Here is an 18,981-nt window from a genome sequence, read left to right as displayed (position 1 = left end):
TGGCCGTAGATCGAAATCGATATCTCAGACGTACTCAGAGACCAGGATAATTGCTTTCTCTTTGGGAGCGTTTCTTGATTACCTTTTTATGCTTTTGCTCTTGGTTATATTTGCCATCTTAAGTAGCCGGAACAAATAATAAAAGAAAAAAAGATAATGATTGCCTGACTGTTTACAATTGTATAGTTGCTAATTCACATGACCGCTCGATCAGACATTTGATATAATCAGGGATGGATCAGGCTTCCAGTGCGAGGGGAAGTGATCCTAAAATAGTTTTTTACAAAAAGTTTTCGATATTTTTGTGTTTTGCAGCATAATATTCCATTTGCTTCAACTTCTCCCTCCACTTCCAGCCTGAAAATGATTCCCTTGTCGGCAGTTACTTAAGGAAAAAGGTGCAATGAGATACTTGTAAATGAAGAAATTTTAGGCCGTGATTTCATGACAGAAAACTTTAAATAAACAACGACGGAAAAATGCAGACATGTGTTCCTGTATAATTGAGCAAGTGAGGGAAGTGAGCTCGAAAAGAGCTTATTCCTGTCTGGTTTTCCACTGCTACTTAACCGAGCAAACTTGGGCAAAGCAACATTCACTCCACTAATTAACTGAAGCTCGACAATGGAAGCAGTACAGAAGTCGCGAGGCAATAGTTTCTGGACTATTGCCGTGATTTTAAACATTTTATTCAGTGTGATTTCCGTCGGGTTCTTTATCTACAAGGTCCAAGTGTTAGAGGGAGAAGTGTTCCAATTGCGGAGCGACCTAAAGTACCAGGCAAAAGCGAGAGAAAGTGAAGATGCAGATTTGATGAATCGAAACAAGAGAGCTGCTAAGTATCACGGGGATTCAAAACCCTGCACCAGTTGCCACAATGCTTGCGTTCAGTTATTTGGACTTGGAGCTTCTGCGAAGGTATTTATTAAGATATCAAAGCTTTATATGTTGTCTTTTTATAGTTTTTGAGAACATAGTTCATTGTTCTTTGATTATAAATCCATCATCTCGATCTCTGACACCTGAACAACTGACGAGCCAGACTACATACAGATCCTACGCTTTGCCTGCCCGCACGGCAGCCACTCTTTTTTCGGGATGCCACAGATGAAATTACCTGATCGATTTGTAAAGAAATTATTTTCTTCTTTTTCAGTGTTTCGTACATGGGTAATAACTCTTCTTTATCAAATTTTTCATCGCTCTTACTAAATCTGTTACTTAAACGACGAATGCTACCTCGAAAAACTTTATTTTTCGATGTTTTGGATGGTTTAATTTATTTTTTGGTTTTTAGGTCACTACAAAGATTAACAATGTTACAGATCAAGACGTCATCTGTTTGAGAGGTAAGTGTCCGCTGAAACTCATCAATAAGAGTCTTCTTAATTACCTCCTCGTCATTGCGATCTGATATCGATAAGAAAAATTATTATGCAAAAAGCGTGAGTTTACTTAGCACATATTTTTAGCAGTTATCCAAATGATTTTTTTTAGATCAAATTTTGAATTAATATTTGCGTTTTTTTTTTTTTATCTCAGGGGGGGATATTTTAATTATTTTTTATTATGTCTTGTAAATAAATTCGCCTTTGTTGCGGAAATCCGGAACTTTTACAGTGCTGCTGACGATTTGCCATTTTCAAACGACAAATGAACTCAATTCGAAATTTCCCTTCAGGAGCTCGAGGGCCGCAAGGTCGTGATGGGCCCCGAGGACGTCGGGGTCGCCCAGGTTACATTGGAAAGCCAGGAAAAACGGGTCCTCCAGGTGCACGTGGTCACCAAGGACCCAGAGGGAGACCTGGAAGCGCTTTAGCAGGAAATACTTCCAGACTATTCCAGGATATAGGTAACATGGAATTATTTTGTTGTCTCCACCACGTTCTAAGATCTGTTTAAACTGTATATGAAGTGCCCGCATGGGTGCATCGTTAAATTCATCTTCCGCCAATATCAGTCACTTTTCACACTGAATTAGGAATGAAAATATCCAAATAAGAAAACGTCTGGTGGCAAACACTGCATCGCTCTCAAAGTTTACGTGAAATTCCAGTATCTGAAATATCAGAGTTGCATTTGTAGATTTGGGAGCCTTGAAAATTCTGTGACACAAGTTTTAATTGGCTCACTGACAACATCAATGTTTATTGGAAAAATGGGGGTGATGGAGGGATGCTTTTTAGAAATCGATCGGTCTCAAGAGCGGTTGGATCCCTTATCAGAAAACTAATAGTCATGTCATAGATGAACTAGGACCGGCTTGACACCAGAGCATAACACTTATGCCCGGTGAAGTTTGCCTGCGTTTGTAATAGCCGTGAAGACTTTCTCTTTGAAAGATTGATACAGTGCTCTTAACCCTTTAAATTCCAAGATCTTACTGCTAACTCTCCCCTCTAGCTACTAAGCATTTCCTTGTTAATCAGTAACGAGAATTTGTTGTCAGATCAAGATGAAAAATTCTACCTGATAAGTTAGTGTATTCTCATTACCCGAGAGAACATCCTATGTTCTCTTGCATTGCATGTTCGCTGGATAATGTAGGGAGGTTATAGGGAGAAGTTATATGTTAATCATTTCTGAGAGTTATAGTAAACTACATTATAAGCACTTTTATCTGCACTTTTGCGCCCAAGATATCCCAAGAATAAGAAAGAAGCCACCATCCAGCATGACTGTCAAAGAGGGAAGCAATGTCTCCTTACCCTGCTACTCAAAAGGTTTTCCAAACCCAGAGGTCACGTGGTATAAAAATGGCCAGAAGTTAAACTCTGGGAAGTATAACAGAGATACAGGAATGTTAACGTTTCCCAGCATTCAATTCGGCGATCGAGGCTTGTACAGATGCGAAGCGAGGAATTTCATAGGTGTCGAGTCTGCGACTGTGAAAATTGTTGTGGAAGGTACAGGAAATTTGATATGCAATGTAATCGTTGTAATCTTAAAATTTGTTGCTGACTTACTCCGGCATCGTTATCTTCTTCTAAAGATTCTTCTCTTTATTTTTATCCTTATTATTACTAGTATTATTATTACTTTGTGTCTGTTATTCTATTGTGGTTATGCAATGTTGCTTAGATCTTAGATCTTAGATGATGTTATCAATGCTGAAATTGTTGTTGATATAAGTTTTCGTAATTTTCTTAGTGTTATTCTCTTTCTCATAAGCATCGTTATTATTTTTATTACTGTTATTATCATTATTATTATCGTTATCATTATTATCATTATTATAATTATTATTATTATTATAATCGTTCATTATTATAATTATTATTGTTATGGTCATTATTATTATTATTATTATTATTATTATTATTTCTATCGTTAATCTGCTTCCTATATCCTAATTATATGTCATTACCAACGACGCGCCATCAATTCACTTTACCGCAAGCATTACTGGGCATATTCCCATCAATTTGGCTCAGGTCGTCAAATGTTATTCATTTATCAATAATGGAAAACGTTATGGGCTGTAATGAGATAATCAGGTACAAAGAGTCACACTTTCAGATTTTTCAGGCGTGACTAAAGGAAGATAAGAGGTAAGTCGTTTTGATCTCAGTCTTTTTGAAGTTTGGCTTTGCTCTTTGCTTGTTCGATTTGCAGCAAAGGTTGCTCAATAATTTTTTTTAAAAAATGGTGAAGAGTGTTCGAGGAGTACTTATTTGCTTCGCTTTTTTGTTTTGTTTTGTTTTAGTGTTTTTTTGTGTGTGTTGTAATTCCCTATGAACTCTTTTTGCAGTCCCTCCCAGATTTGTTCAGGCACCAGAGACCTACCATCTGGGTTATGAAACTTGGGATACGACTCTGACTTGCAACATCTTCGCCTTCCCTCCACCAAAGATACAATGGACCCGATCATTCCGGCTGTTGCCCATTGATCGTCACGCGGTGGTCGGTAAAGATTTGGTGATCAAGGAAACTCGGAAGGAGGACAGAGGACCCTTCATGTGCCGCGGGGAAAATCACCTGGGTCATGTATATGCACTTATTGTGCTCGTTGTGAAACCTGTCAGTAAGTGAATAATTCAAAAATGTCGAAAGTGTAAAAAACCCGCTGTTATCTACAGTTAGTTTCTGCTTGATTGGTGCGTGAACACAACCGTTGAAATTGCTTTCTGTTCAATTAGCTCTGGAAATGGTGTGCATTTTTTGCCGCTATATATCGTATGAACTCTTAAAAAGACAGGCTGAGAACCCCAAATCTATTTTAAAAAAAGGGAAAAGATAACCTCATGGACGGCGTTGTTTCATTTTAGTCTAAAAGCTGTAATGACCGTTACTTTTGATACATACATATCAAGCATTTTATATCAAATATTTATTAGCTAATACTAGTTATTTATCCCATGGCGCAGAAGCTAATTTTGTTTCAAGAGCTCGAGATCAACCTAAGCTTTTCTTTTCAAATCTGTTTTCAAAGTCCCACCTGTGATCACTTCAGCCCCATCAACCGTTGTCAAGGTGACGAAGGTCGACGGCAGTGTTAGACTGCAGTGTGCTGCCCGCGGGTCACCCGTGCCCAGTCTAGAGTGGAGTAAGGATGGAGTGATTATTTCAACCAACTCAACCACAAAGAATGATGAAGAGGTGAAAGGGGAGCTCTTCATTCCAACCTTTGGCCCATCTGACCAGGGAGTGTACAAATGCTTCTTTAAAAACTACGACAACGGAACTGCGGAGATCACTACCGCTGCAGGTTAGGAGAAAATTGAACAAGTATCTTAGAAGAGATAAGGAGGCATTACTAGATTTGTATACGTAAGATAAAAAATAGTACTGATGCAAAAGAGTACTTGATAAAGCAGCCATGACTCATGTTAGAATAAACAATATCTTCTACTTGGCGCGAAAATATACACGGATAATTGTCCGCGGACATTGTCCATTCCAAGATGCGAGCAGTTTTCCGAGAGCGAAGCTCGAAGAAAACCGTGAGCTTCGAGGAACTGATAATGTCCAGGGACATATATACGAGCATGTTTTCGCGCATAAGGAAGGATATTGTGGTAAGTATCGTTCACATATTTTTCAACGCGCATGAAAAGATATTTACAAACATCTTACTGTTTGTCGCGTAGTATGGTGTCCTTTAAGTGTCTTCTGGTTCGACTTAATGAACAAAGAAATATATCCCTCTTCTATAGAAACCCCAAAACGTTCTCTCATCTCGAATTAATTTTTAAAAGGAATTTTTTTTTTTTTTTTTTTTTACCAAGAGGTCCATATGCCTAATTCTATATTTTTGTCATAATCTACATCAGAGCTGGTTGGATGCGGCGAGCCTCATGTTCCAGTGAACGGCTTCAAGGTTGGAGAGAATTACTGGGCAGGAGAGATGGTGACTTTTGCGTGTGACGTAGGATACCACTTGGAAGGACCTACAAACAGACTGTGCTTGGAAAATGGCAACTGGAGTAACGTGGTGCCGACATGTAAGAAGGAGATAACTGTAATTAAGCATACAACGAAGGATAAATTAACAAATTAATCTCATTATTTTCTTAGGCCATCATCTTTGCGATGAACCTCTTCCTCTAGAGAATGGTTATAGAATAGGAAATGAATTTTGGGGAGGGAAAAATGTCACTTACGAGTGCAACAAAGGATACCAGCTTAGAGGACCACATGTCAGGGTTTGTAAAGAAAATGGAAACTGGACAGAAGAAGGACCATCATGTGAAGGTAACGCTTATGAGTATTGAAAGCATTTAAAATTTTATCCAAGATGTTTGCAAAGAAAGGTTATTGAAAAATCTTGGAATTACACGGATCAAAATTATATCTCTCCTCAAGTGCATATATAGATTTAGAGATTTCTCTGGTAATCCCCATTGAACAAATCTATGTGACTTTATAACACCAGGTCCGGAATTCGAGCATTCAGAAATCCTTCTGAACAAAACTGAATACTGGGAGCTCCTTAAAGGCTGGCTGGGTTCTGTGTCTACACTGCCAGCCAAGTGGAAGCTTTGCTACAGAGCAACTGATCATGGATGGAGTTCCAGTACATTCCACTCGCATTGCAACAGCTTAGGACCAACGGTGACGTTTATTAGAGTGGGAGAGTACATATTTGGTGCATACACTGACAGGAACTGGCGTAAGTAATTAGATAACCAGGACCTTAATAGAATGTAGAAATAAGCTGCGTATAAAAATTTAAAATCTAAAGGGGAAAAAGCACTGAGAGCCATCATAGGATTTGTGACTTGTCGGTAAAAGGGAACAAAGGAAATGTTTTGGAAGACGAAACAAATATTCGCAAAGAAATAACTTTGTCACAAACTCATCACCTGCTTTCATGTCTTAACACGTTTTTGGTTAACAACTTTACTTCAAACATTTGATTGGTTGACAGCAGAAAAGTTATTTATTTATACGATTGCCACACCTCGTTGATTTTCTGCTCAACGCAAAAAAGGGGGGAAAATGTAAAATCAGTTTAATATTGGTTTTAATTTATCATGTGTTCAGAAGTTTAATTTTCTCTCTCAGTTTTCTATGAATAGACAGCTTTCTTACAGTGCTAATCTATTTGAAAAAGTAGAGACTTGACTTAATCCTTTTAAGGAAAAGTTCTTTAACAGGAGTGATATTCCCTAAACAGAGGTTACACGGCATCACGGTAGTTAGTTTTAAACAATATAGAATGCCATTTTTGCTGTTATTTGAATCTGTCACCTTCATTAGTTCAAGCTCGTGATCATTTTTGATACAATTGTTTTGATCTCCACTTGCGAGTAAATGTAATGTATGTATTTAATGGAAACTTTGTAATACGTTTTAATGTCTATGTTTCGTTCCGTATTAGTAAGGATCAGTTCAACAATACTGGAATGCCATAATTTCTCTGAGGTATCAGCACATAAGAAAAACAAACTTAATGCCAGTTGCAAGCGCTCAAAACGAATATTGCAAAGAACGCAACCATAGCTGATTTCACACGGCCATTGAAGCATGAATTTTTTTTCTCTGCTTTTAAATTCTTTCTTCGATAAAGCATTCATGTATGTGTTTTACAGCATATTACTGATTAATTCCCTTTTTCTTTTTTTTTTTTTTTTTTTTTTTTTCAGATTCGGGCGGCTCATACACAGATTCCGTCTTTAGCTTCATATTCTCTTTTAAAAACCACTATGGACTGGAACCATTTAAGCTTCATATTAGAAAGAGTGAGTATGCCATATATGGCAACAACGGTTATGGCCCAACATTCGGTGGACACGATATTTACATCGCAAACTCTGCAGGCTACAACACGAATTCCTTCACCAACTTGGGTCACAGTTATGTGCAGTTGGCCGGCTACCGGTACGGTTCAAGTGACACGAGAAGTGTGTTGGCCGGAAGTTACAATTTCCAGCCTCATGAAGTTGAAGTGTTTTATCAGACTCACAAAGGCTAATATTTCTTTGAGTATTTTAGATGCTAAATCCTCTAGGGAAGAAATACAAATGGTTGAGGCAGTTAATTAAAAGAGAATGTAAAGGCAATAGAGTAACCGAGACTGTTTAACTCGCAAATGGTTATAGCTTGATTAGAGAATTGTAATCCATGGGGATAATGGACAGAATTTGTACGTTATCACCTTCTGCCTAAATTCCAATAAACCTTTGCAACAAATTCTCACGTCTATGTGCTTTGATTCTCAAAAAAATTCTGGAATATCTTCTAACTAGAAGAATCATGATTTAGAAGTATTTTATCAGGCTCACAAAGATTAAAGTTTATTGAACATGCCACGACTCTAAGAATTTTAGGTGGTTAATTCTCTTAGGAACGATTTAATCAAAAGAAAATCTAGAAGCAATACCGGCATGTTTAGCATAATAGCCCTAACATTTCGCGTATGTCGCTTCGACCAAAATATTAGAGCAAAACGGAATGCAAAAATGGTAAGTTGATTTTGTTGGATAGAAGTGTTAGCAAAGAGACATCATTTATTCAACACAATTTTGTCTACAGAAAACCTTTGCAAAAACAGTTGCTGACGCTTGATGTATTTCATTTCATTTACAACTTTAAAATATCTTAGCCTCAAGCATCGACCCTTGTGACAAACTCCCCTGTTACCTCATTAAGATATTTTTTAGTAATGAATTCATCTCATCATTCGTCCTCCCTAGTGAGAGGAGAACTCGCAGAACATAGCAAAAAAAAGACAGTAGAACGCGAAAAACAAATTTCAACGTCAATTTAGAATGGTTATAGAAATTTTTATAAAATGTAATGTGGTGTTGCCAAAATCTCCATCAAATTAAAGAATGCATTTAATTTACTGACTCTCGAGCGAGTACCGTACATTTAAGGTGTTGAAAATCACAGGTAAAAGACAGAGGAACAAATGATAATCAGATTAGAAAGAAATATGGTACCAATTCTGCAAGGGTACTTTCAAACGAAAGTGTTTATTTGAAAATGCTTAGCGCTTGTTTAATTGACCGTTAGGACGTGCGGGGAAGTTTAAAGCCCGAGTGATCGAACTGGAAACCTCTTGAGGAAAATTTCTGTCATAAGTTATTTCATTGCGATTTCCTATGGGAGTGCCCTGTAAATACGGGATTTGAAAAGATAAACACGGCTAAGAGCTCAATTTACTATTTGCTCGCATGCAGTTATGCGCGTATTGAGGCGATAACATTCATCTTCTGATGCTCTCCATGTATTCCTCTTCCGACTCGTTCATTTCTCCTGTTCATGACATTGGCATGCTTATTCTTTATCTTCTTCTTCATATATTTCCGATGATACTGGCAAGGATAATTTTTTTTTTTAATCATAAAGAGCTTCTTCGATCGGGGATCATTCAATTTCTTATCGTGATGTGTTAATGTTTGATTCAAGGGTGGTCTTGTAAAAAGGAATTAGATGTGAGTCACTTTAAAGGGTTAAAACGTCGATTGACCGCTTCACTGATGGATACCCGCCATATTCATAAGTCTAACCAAGAAAATGCATCATAGAAGTGTAACCGACTTTCGCTTGCACTAACATCCTTAATCCTTTACGCCCTAACATCAATATCCATAATCTCCATACTCTTTTCTGCACATTTATTTTGTTACTGACAAGGAGGAATCGTTTAACCATCAGAGTTTCTCAAGTTGACAATCATTTCCTTTATTGTCACGATCTTTTTAATGATTCGGCATCATTACAGTAAGGAGAAACTAGAAACTGGTCACTTTTAGGGTTTAAAGGGTTATACTTTAGTCTGTTCAGCGGCGTAGAATTATTAATCAGTCCGTTTTTCGTCCTTTCCAAATTCTTTTCCAGCCTGTCAATTGTTCTGTGACTTGATCTACTTTCAGGCAAATTAAATTAAAAACAACCCTCCTCTCGCACTTCGTACTCGCTTTAACTCGCATCGTGTAAACTTCCCTCACTCCCGGCCTGATGTTTGAAAGACAGTAAAATCTAGTTCAAACATTTTTTGTTGAAGCTGCTTGGCATTGTAGTTATGTGGAAGAAGTCGTTGATGACCTGATGTCAGCATTGAAATTGCGCTTATGCAAAATAAATAGGACAGAAAAACACTGCTTGTGTGGCTTTAACGATGACAATACCTGATACACAAATCTAGTCTTTGTTGCGTTTATTCTAGAAATTAATGGCGAAAATCGACTGATGAAGGAGAAAAGATCAAGAAACACAACGAGGAAAAATCTCGCCGCTTCAACCCCATCACTGTCTAATCTAATGGTTTAGGGATGATGACATATACTCCCGAGTGACTAAAGGAGAATTTCTCCGGCCTTGCAAGATCAGTGCATTTTTAAGTAGAACGGTGATGATAAAAAGGAAAAATATCATTCAAAGGATTTTGCTTGATTTAGCATCAAGTTTCCCAAACAAAAATCAAGAGAAAAGTATGAAAGATAAGAAAAATGATTGATGTTTCGAACTTGGAAGTAATAGTGTTAACCCTTTTTAACTCCTAAGATCTCATTAGTAATTCTCCTTACTGTCTGCCATACGATTCTCATTATGTTAGTTTGGAGAATTTGGTATTGGATCAACAAATAATCCCTTAATTAACATTTTTCTTTATGCTCATCACTTGTCTACTTGATATTGTCTTGATATTGTAAGGAGAAATTCTCTCTTGGTCACTCATGGAAGTTAAAAGGTTAATGGCGCAGAATTTGGACAGCACGGAATGCTGATCTTTATCAAAAGACATGTTCAGCAGTTCCGCTTCTGGATGAAAACGGAACAATTATTTCTAATTATGTCACCAACAGGAACAAATTGGTTTTTTTTTAATTCCTCATAGGATAACATAACGCAGCCAGTCTGCGAAACCATGACCAACATCGCTTAGCATGATTAGATTTTTTCTATTTTCATACTTTGTTCTTAGTATTATTCATCTCAGGCCTGTTTATGCAGCATACGTTACATGCTCAGCATTGTCAAGCAACTTTAAACGACAAAGAATTTCCAACCTTGAGAGGTGGATTAGCAGTACTTTAAAATTTATCCTTGGAAAGGTCGCGGTTTAGTTATCACGTAAGGCGGACGTGATGCTTAAGTGGTTTTTTCTTGTCATGCAAGGATACCTTAATTTTATTATGAAGTTTTTTATCACATAACCCTAGCATACAAAGTATTACCAAGTGCTGACTGATAAAAAACAGTAGAATGTTCTTCGTCACGGATACACTATGATCATTAACGTGATCCTGGATAGTTTTATCTCGAGAGAGATGTGTTTCAGCCTGTTACGCAGAGATCTGTTTCCTGCCAGAATCAATGACAGAGGCACGTCTCAGCTACACAAGCTGATTCCTGTCAGCTGACATTCTATCACTGTCATCTATGCCTCGAACATCGAACAAATATCCCCTCGGGAATCCTGAAGATAGAAACTGCAAAAATGGAGGCAGTGAAGACTCCTCGACGGAACAGTTTCTTTACTGTTGCCGTGACTGTGAACATTTTGTTCAGTGCTGTTTCCATTGCGTTCCTCATTTACAAAGTTCGAGTGTTAGAGGAGCACGTTTTACAGCTTCAGGACGACCAGAGATATCACGCTGAGGCAACTAAAGAAAATGAACGGGCAGATTTAACGCATCGAAACAAGAGAGCTGTTGAGTCTCTTGGAATGTCAAAAAGCTGCAGCAGTTGCCACGATGCTTGCGTTCACTTATTTGGACTCGGAGCTTCTGCAAAGGTACTACCTTGCTCTTTCTCGCTAAGCGTAAAGTTGCATGGTTAATGCTAGCGTTTTCAGGGTTTCTTGCTCAAAAAAAGGTGAAATACCTTTAAATTTGGAGTTTTTTTCGCGAACCCTAATAAACCATACTTTTGAGAAGACAAATGTATGTGATAAAGTCTTTTTCTCGAGATCTTCAATACATAATTGTTTCTTGGCATAAATGTCGTAACATCGTTCTCAGCGAATTAATTCATATTTTTACGAGCATCGAGTTCTTTACCACATCAACGTATTGACAGTTTTCGGTTTCTCTGCATTTTCTTCCTGCCATATTTAGGTTACTACTAAAATTAGCAATGACACAGATCAGGAGGTTATCTGCTTACGAGGTGAGGGAGTAGTTAATATTTAAATTATCTTTATTTTATCTGTACACGGCTGAAATGATTCAACAGGAATTCATTAGATTCTTAAGCACTATGAGAATTCTTACCATGGAAACAATACAACTTATTCTAAAGCATCATAATGCTCACAGGGCCTGCTCTACGTAAATGCTTCATGAGTACGTTCGTTCAACCCTTTAACTCCAAGAGGCGACCAACATTTAACTTCTTTCTATGATATCAAGATGTTTTCTAGCAAACGGTTTATGAGAATACTAAAACTTATCAGGAAGAAGGGTTTATCTTGATCTTACACCAAATTCTCGTAGCCAAGTTATAATGAATTGTGTAGCAGGAAGAGGAGAGAATTAACAGTCAGATCTTGGGAGTTAAAAGGTTAACAGAATGTAGGAGTAAAAATGGGTTGAACTGACCACCTGATTTTATCTCCATAATTTGGTCATGACAGGGTAGGCAATTTCACCAGGTTACCGTGCATTAGCTAGAGCATTTTTTAAGAGTTGGTTCACGGAAGAGGAACAAATGGTGTGTTGACTGGATCCTTAGAAGAATAGCGCTTTGTATTTCGTTTAACAAATTAGGAATGCTGGAGGAAAGCCAACGTGATCTTATACTGAAAAAGCCGTTAAAAGCAAACACAAAACTATGGGGAGCCCTTTGTGCTAAGAGTATAAATCGCTGGTGATAAAACTCAATCGTCAGTGCTAAAATATAAATAGCTGGCGATAAACTCAATAGTTAGTGCTAAAATTTCAACCGCTCGTGATAAAACTCAATCTTAAGCAGCACTAGCGATTGATGTTTTGCGGTAGCAACGATCGGTGATAACACTGACTATTGACATCGCTACAATTTCGGTATTTTACAAATAGCATAAGCCTTCAAGGTTTAACACCATCGATTGAAACTAAAACCTATGATTGATATTTAACGCTATCGATCTACCTCAGAACACTAGCGATTTATAATTAGAGCCTCTCAGTCTTAAACAGCGTTTGGTGCAACAACACAAGCGATTAGGGTTCAGAACTGAAAACTAACCATTTTAAAACGCAAACTTAACTGATTTACATTTACGATTTGTTGCTAGCACTTAAAATAGAGTTGTAACAATTGATATTTTAGCACCAATAATTGTGTTTTATCGCCAGCGATTGATATTTTTAGCACAAATGGCTCCCAATATAAAACCGAATTGAAATGAAGTGGCCAAAATTCGGGTCAGTTCTCCAAGACTTTATTTAAGAACGCCTGAGCAACATTTGGACAAGGCTGTATGACGAAAATATCCTAAATGGAAAAAAAATTGGTATTTTGCCCCAGAAACGCGATTTTTGTTATCCGTGCTTTAATGTTTGCGGTTGTATATATTGACATGTGAGGATCATCTTGCCACGATACACAGATCTGGTATATTCTATTTCATTTATTGCTTTATTTACTTTTTATCTGCGTCGGAGTTTCCTGATCATGTTGAAAAAATTTTATTCAGGCGCTCGTGGGCCCAAGGGCAAGGAGGGGCGAAGAGGACGACGGGGTCGCCCTGGGTACATCGGAAAGGCAGGAAAAAAGGGCCCTCATGGAGAACGAGGACCACCGGGACCCAGAGGGAGACCTGGGAACGCTTTTCCGGGGAACACCTCAAACTTTCTTGAGGATATTGGTAAGAAAAGATTACTAATACACTTCCTCTCATTAATAACTACAAGGTATGTTTGTAACGTTCCTGGCATACTGTCTGCCAGCTGCGTAAAACTGTGGCGAGGACAGTCAATATCTTAGAGGGCAAGATGCACAGATTAAACGCGGCTGGTTCGATTGCAACGCAGTCCATTCTTAATGTTGTTTTTGTCCTTTCTAAGCTTCTGTTAAATCCGAAACTTTGAGCTGGACTCACACGATACATGAAAATCGCGGAGAGAGTCATAATAAGAAGGCAATTCTTTTGCTCAGTGTAAAGCAACGAAGTTTTTAATTTGAGGGGGAGGGGAGGGGGATCGGAAGGTTTTGGTTGTCTCACAATTAAAAAGCACTGTGATATCCTAATGACCCTTCCTCATTGGCAGTCAATAGTCCTGTCTCCATATTCTGCTAGTAACGACTGATCTCCCTCCATTCCACCTGGAAATCATGCGATCTCTCAAAATCGTCTAACCCCACCCCATTCCCCCCCCACCCTTACCCCAGATAAAATGGAGGTTAGTTGTTTCATTAATATTTGCTTTCAGATATCCCAGGGATTGAAAAGAAGCCACCACCCAGTTTAACGGCGAAAGAGGGACGGAAAGTCTCCCTGCCTTGTTCCCCCAATGGTTATCCAAAACCAGAGATCACGTGGTACAAGGATGGGCAAAAGATGGACAGTAGACTCTACAACAAAGAGACGGGAGAGTTGACGTTTCCCAGTATTCAATTCAACGATCGAGGCTTGTATAAATGTGAAGCCAGGAATTTCCTAGGCGTCGAGTCGGCGACTGTAAAAGTTGTTGTCGAAAGTAAGCAAGGTTTTATTCATGTCTTTAAAGTTTGTTGCATGTAGTGAATGTACTGTTAATGATTTTCCCGATATCATGGTGTCACTGAGATACTTTTGACAATGTAGTGACCAGGTGATGTGATGTTTCATCTGCTCGTCTTACTCTTTCAGGCTAAGATTCTGGGCTCATTTCTCGAAAAGCAGCTGTGTGTCGAGCCCTCATTTTCTTAAGGAATGAACAATAATACTACTACTAATAATAATAATAATAGTAATAATAACAAAAGGTTCAAGTGTCTCATGGTTGGAGAGAAGTTTTCTTTGGTATAAATGCCGTTCGTAGAAGATGGTTAGAAATCAGGAGAGGCAGTTATCAGATTTCCCTTTCCAGGTTTTCGTCTTTTGTTTCATCACTTTAGGTTAAAATCTAAGATGATTCAAAAAACATCTAGGGCAGTGGTTAAAAATGCTTTAAGAGCTAAAATTCATTTTAAGAGGCTATAGACAAAAGTCAGGTTCAGGGCTCCTATTGATAACAGATATACTTTTAAGTATTCTGAAGGGATTACCCTGGTTAAATAAAGGTTTGCTACTGCTACTGCTACTAGGTTAAGCATCAATCATCATGATTGAAAATCTTCAAGCTTCCAGAGCAACTAGGAAATCATAAACTCCTACCCGTTGCTTTTAGTAGCTGGCCAATTTTAGCTTGTCGAAGACATGGAATTAACATGAATTAATGGTTCGCCGTTTAAAGATTTGCAGGTTTTCGTTTCTACACCAGCGAGAATAACGCTGGCACCCGGGCCATCTACTCAAAGATTCCTGATCAGTAGACCCTGGTCGCTCTAGGCTTCACACATTTAACGCAAGACCTCAAAAAAAATTAATAAGCTGAGTAAATGTTTTTTCAGTTACTCCAAGATTTGTTGAGAAGCCTGAGACCTACCACACAGCATACGAAACATGGGAGACGACTCTGTCATGCAACATCTTCGGCTTCCCCCCACCAAAGATACAGTGGACTCGCTCATTCAAAAAGCCAGTAACTGTTGATCGTCACGTGGTGGCGGGTAACGATTTGGTGATCAAAGACATTAGGCTGGAGGACAGAGGGCCGTTCATGTGCCGAGGGGAAAACCACCTGGGTTATGTATATGCACTTATTGTGCTTGTTGTGAAACCCGTCGGTAAGTGGACGAAGTATTTTAGAGAAAAACTAAAACTGGCATGGCAAATAAAAAAACATAAGTCAAATGAGATTCTGAGCATTTTCATTTACTGCCTAAATCTGTGATAAAACCCCAACGGAAATTATATATTTTTTGCACATTTTAGCTAGTTCAAAGGTCAAAGAAACTGTGAAGAGACAGATACCACCGCGATTAAACGTTTATCAGTTATTATTGCGCAAAATATCAAACCTTCTGACACCTAACATAAAGCGGGCGCACGACGAGGGTTCCGTGGGTGCACACTTTATGCAGGTTCCATTGTACTTGCACCAAAGACTAACCCTTGCATATTCCTCCTTACTTTGGGCACAAAAATCTACCACCAACTTCAAATTTGTAAGCTAAATTTGGATTCAGGCGATTTCCGCATTGTTTTAATTTTTTTTTTTTGTCAACAGTTCCTCCAGCAATCACCACAGCACCATCTTCAGTTGTAAAGGTAACAAAGGTCGATGACAGTTTTACTTTGCAGTGTGCTGCACGTGGGTCTCCTGTGCCCAGTCTAGAGTGGAGCAAAGATGGAGTGATTATTTCAACCAACACCACTGTGAAAACTGAGGACGAAGTGAAAGGAAAACTTGTTATTTCAAGTTTTGGCCCCTCTGACCAGGGGGTGTACAAGTGTTTCTTTAAAAACTTCGACAACGGTACTGCAGAGATCAGTACCACTGTAGGTGAGTAGGGTATCATCTTTTATGGATCCTATGTGTAACCTATATCACCAGCCTTTGTGAAGGCAATGATGGTTTTTGTCTGCAATTTTAATCATGTGCTCATTCGGTCTAAATTTCCAGAGCTTGTAGGATGCGGCGAGCCTCATGTTCCCATGAACGGATACAAGGTTGGAGAGAATTACTGGGCAGGAGAGATAGTTATTTTCGCCTGTGACACAGGATACCACTTGGAAGGACCTACAAATAGACTGTGCTTGGAAAATGGCACCTGGAGTAACGTGGTGCCGACGTGTAAGAAAAAATAAACTAATTTTGCTGTAAAAGTTCGGTTGTAAGCTTAAACTAGAACGGCATATTTGATTTCTTTCATCAGGCAATTGTTTATGCGATGAACCTGCTCCTCTCGAGAATGGTTACAGAATAGGAAATGAATTTTGGGGAGGAAAAAATGTCACATACAAGTGTAACGAAGGATACCATCTTCGTGGACCACACGTCAGAGCTTGTGATAAGAATGGAAACTGGACGGGAGAAGATCCAACTTGTGAAGGTGAGATTACCGGGTCAGCACATGTATCAACATTGTCAGTAGTAGCCGAATTTATGGAGTGGTTTTGCTTATGAATCAGTGAACCAAATCGTCTATCTTTCCATGGCAACTACTGTAAAGGAAGTCAATGCTAGCCGCTCTTAGGCATCTGACGGCTAACTAGACTTCGAAGAATCGGGTTTCAAACTTCTGGATTTCGCGCATGACGCACAACCACTAGGCTATTAAGAACTTGACTGGCTCTGCCATTTATTCATTGAAATACACAGATCAGAAAAACACAGTTTTTCCAGAAAATAGCACATACAAACCTTTGAAAGACACCTATTCTTGCCAGCTTTGGATGAGTTATTCAATCTTGATCCTCACCGTCCAATCTAAAACTTTCAGGGCCAGTGTTCGAGCACTCAGAAATCCTACTAAACAATACAGAATACTGGGAGCTCCTTAAAGGGTGGCTGGGTCCTGTGTCTACATTGCCAGCCAAGTGGAGTCTGTGCTACAGAGCTACTGATCATGGATGGAGTTCCAGTACATTCCACTCGCAGTGTAACAGCTTAGGACCTTCGGTGACGTTTATTAGAGTGGGAGAGTACATATTTGGGGCATACACCGACCAAAACTGGCGTAAGTAAAAAAAAAAACACTTAAAATTTACAGTAACCAAAAGACTTGCCCTAAGAGGCTAAAAGTGAATCAGCCTAAAGAAGTACCGTTAGTCTTTTATACCCTGAGAGAGACTGGCATCTAATTTCTTCTCACAACAACAACAACTAAAACGCTGTTGATTGTTAAACAAATTCTCCTTGTCAGCACTTTTGAAAAGTTATATAACAGTATGGAGAATTACGCATGCTAATGTTTGGGTGTAAAGGATTATATGCGACTCATACTCATTCCAGCTTTTTTCCATGTTTAGATTCCGGTAGTTCTTACACAGACTCGACTTGGAGTTTCATTTTCTCGTTTAAAAATGGTTATGGACTGGAACCATTCAAGCTCCACGTGAAAAACTCTGGCAATGCCATGTATGGAAATAACGGTTATGGACCAACATTCGGTGGTGGACACGACATTTACATCGCGAACTCTGCAGGCTCCAACACGAATTCCTACACCAACTTGGGTCACACGTATGTTCCTCCGGCTGGGTACAAATACTCCGCGAGTGACACGAGAAGCCTGTTGGCAGGCACTTACAATTTCCAGCCCCATGAGGTGGAAGTGTTCTATCAGACTCACAAGAACTGATGTTGGTTACAAAACCCGGATGAAGTTAGCGATTTCTCATAACAGATGTAAACTTTTTTCATCAAAGGAGGTGCACCACGATTCGAGCATCTTAAGAACCTCACCCTAGATCTTTAAAGATCATTATTTTCAATTTGTTTCAATTTCGTCTCTACCTAACCATCCCTGTCTTCTTTTAGTATATCTTTTCCTTAGCAAAACGCGTTAATCTCCCGTATTTTCAACCATCTTTGTGTTCTTTGAGTTTATCTCTCCCTCTGTTAGGTTTATCTATAGCCTCACAACTTTTCTTTGAAGGTTTCGTTCCAGTTTAAGACAATTTCAAACAAGCAAAACACAGCTAAGAATCTAGACAAAACCAAACAAAAGAGGCCGAGTAAAAAAAGTTTAAAATGAAGTCCTTAGCGTAGATACATTGGGGATAACTAAGGTCGAAAGTGGGTCGCTCGAGCAATGAAGAACCGGTAACAAATCTAAGATAATCCATAAAACATCTAGAGCCGGTAAAGACTGAGAATGCTTCGAAAGCTACGCACAACAGTCAGGGTCAGCACTGATTATGATAATTAACAATTTTAAATCAGTACGGCTGTTCAGGTGTGAACTTTTTCTTTCAACCCTTTGATTCCTTAGAGTGACGAGCATCTAAATTCTCCTCACAATATCACCCCCGAATCTCACATTACAGTCACCAGAATAGAGGAAATGATTACTAAAGAAACTTTTGATTATCAAACTGATTCTCCACGTCATAATTTTACGAAACCTATTGAGAACAGTTTGGATAACGTATGCATATAACCATACAGATATTAAGGTGTAAGGGTTAAGCAACTAGGAAATTATGAACTCCAACTGACGATTGCTATTTTTCGTTTCCCGTTGCTTTTGGTAGCGGGCCAATTTTAGCTCGTCGTAGACATGGAGAAATCAAGTTATTGGTTTTCCGCTTAGAGCTCTGCAGGTTTTCGATATTTCACTACCAAGAATAATGCTGGCAACATCTATTCAAAAATTCATTTCAGTAGACCCCTGGCTTGCAAGGTTACAAACAGTAGACGTGAGACATCGAAAAATTTAGTTTAATATATTACGCCGCTTTTTCTGGATTAATTTTTGCGATATTCAAGTAAGAAAATTAAAAGAAGATTTATTGATAGCGCCTTGCAATTTCATCTCCACCCTGGTATATTTTCTAACATCTATTTACAAAAC

General features: G+C 38.6%; 2 protein-coding genes across 2 annotated transcripts; both read left to right on the top strand.

Moving 5' to 3' along the window:
* Nucleotides 1–624: 624 nt before the first annotated feature.
* Nucleotides 625–7,417, top strand: LOC131772046 (uncharacterized). Its single transcript, XM_059087956.2, has 10 exons — nt 625–918; nt 1,298–1,349; nt 1,682–1,852; nt 2,640–2,906; nt 3,752–4,024; nt 4,433–4,708; nt 5,274–5,444; nt 5,518–5,694; nt 5,876–6,112; nt 7,089–7,417. The coding sequence occupies exons 1-10, from the start codon at nt 625–627 to the stop codon at nt 7,415–7,417; spliced, it is 2,247 nt and encodes a 748-aa protein (XP_058943939.2).
* Nucleotides 7,418–10,806: 3,389 nt separating this feature from the next.
* On the top strand, nt 10,807–18,925 carry LOC131772008 (uncharacterized). The gene is made up of 10 exons (XM_059087916.2): nt 10,807–11,188; nt 11,511–11,562; nt 13,073–13,243; nt 13,809–14,075; nt 14,971–15,246; nt 15,690–15,965; nt 16,086–16,256; nt 16,339–16,515; nt 16,906–17,142; nt 17,435–18,925. Exons 1-10 carry the CDS (start codon nt 10,892–10,894, stop codon nt 17,764–17,766), a joined length of 2,256 nt encoding a protein of 751 aa, XP_058943899.2. The 5' UTR covers nt 10,807–10,891; the 3' UTR covers nt 17,767–18,925.
* Nucleotides 18,926–18,981: the final 56 nt, after the last annotated feature.

Source organism: Pocillopora verrucosa, chromosome 5 (genome assembly GCF_036669915.1).
Source record: "Pocillopora verrucosa isolate sample1 chromosome 5, ASM3666991v2, whole genome shotgun sequence".
In the NCBI taxonomy this organism is placed as follows: Eukaryota; Metazoa; Cnidaria; class Anthozoa; order Scleractinia; family Pocilloporidae; genus Pocillopora; species Pocillopora verrucosa.
This window is presented reverse-complemented; position numbering and strand designations above follow the sequence as displayed.

Coding starts and splice junctions, on each gene's coding strand:
- LOC131772046 (XM_059087956.2), top strand. CDS start 625: ATGGAAGCAGTACAGAAGTCGCGAGGCAATAGTTTCTGGACTATTGCC. Junction 919..1,297: donor GACTTGGAGCTTCTGCGAAG/GTATTTATTAAG, acceptor TTTGGTTTTTAG/GTCACTACAAAGATTAACAA. Junction 2,907..3,751: donor TGTGAAAATTGTTGTGGAAG/GTACAGGAAATT, acceptor CTCTTTTTGCAG/TCCCTCCCAGATTTGTTCAG.
- LOC131772008 (XM_059087916.2), top strand. CDS start 10,892: ATGGAGGCAGTGAAGACTCCTCGACGGAACAGTTTCTTTACTGTTGCC. Junction 11,563..13,072: donor GGAGGTTATCTGCTTACGAG/GTGAGGGAGTAG, acceptor AATTTTATTCAG/GCGCTCGTGGGCCCAAGGGC. Junction 15,966..16,085: donor AGAGATCAGTACCACTGTAG/GTGAGTAGGGTA, acceptor CTAAATTTCCAG/AGCTTGTAGGATGCGGCGAG.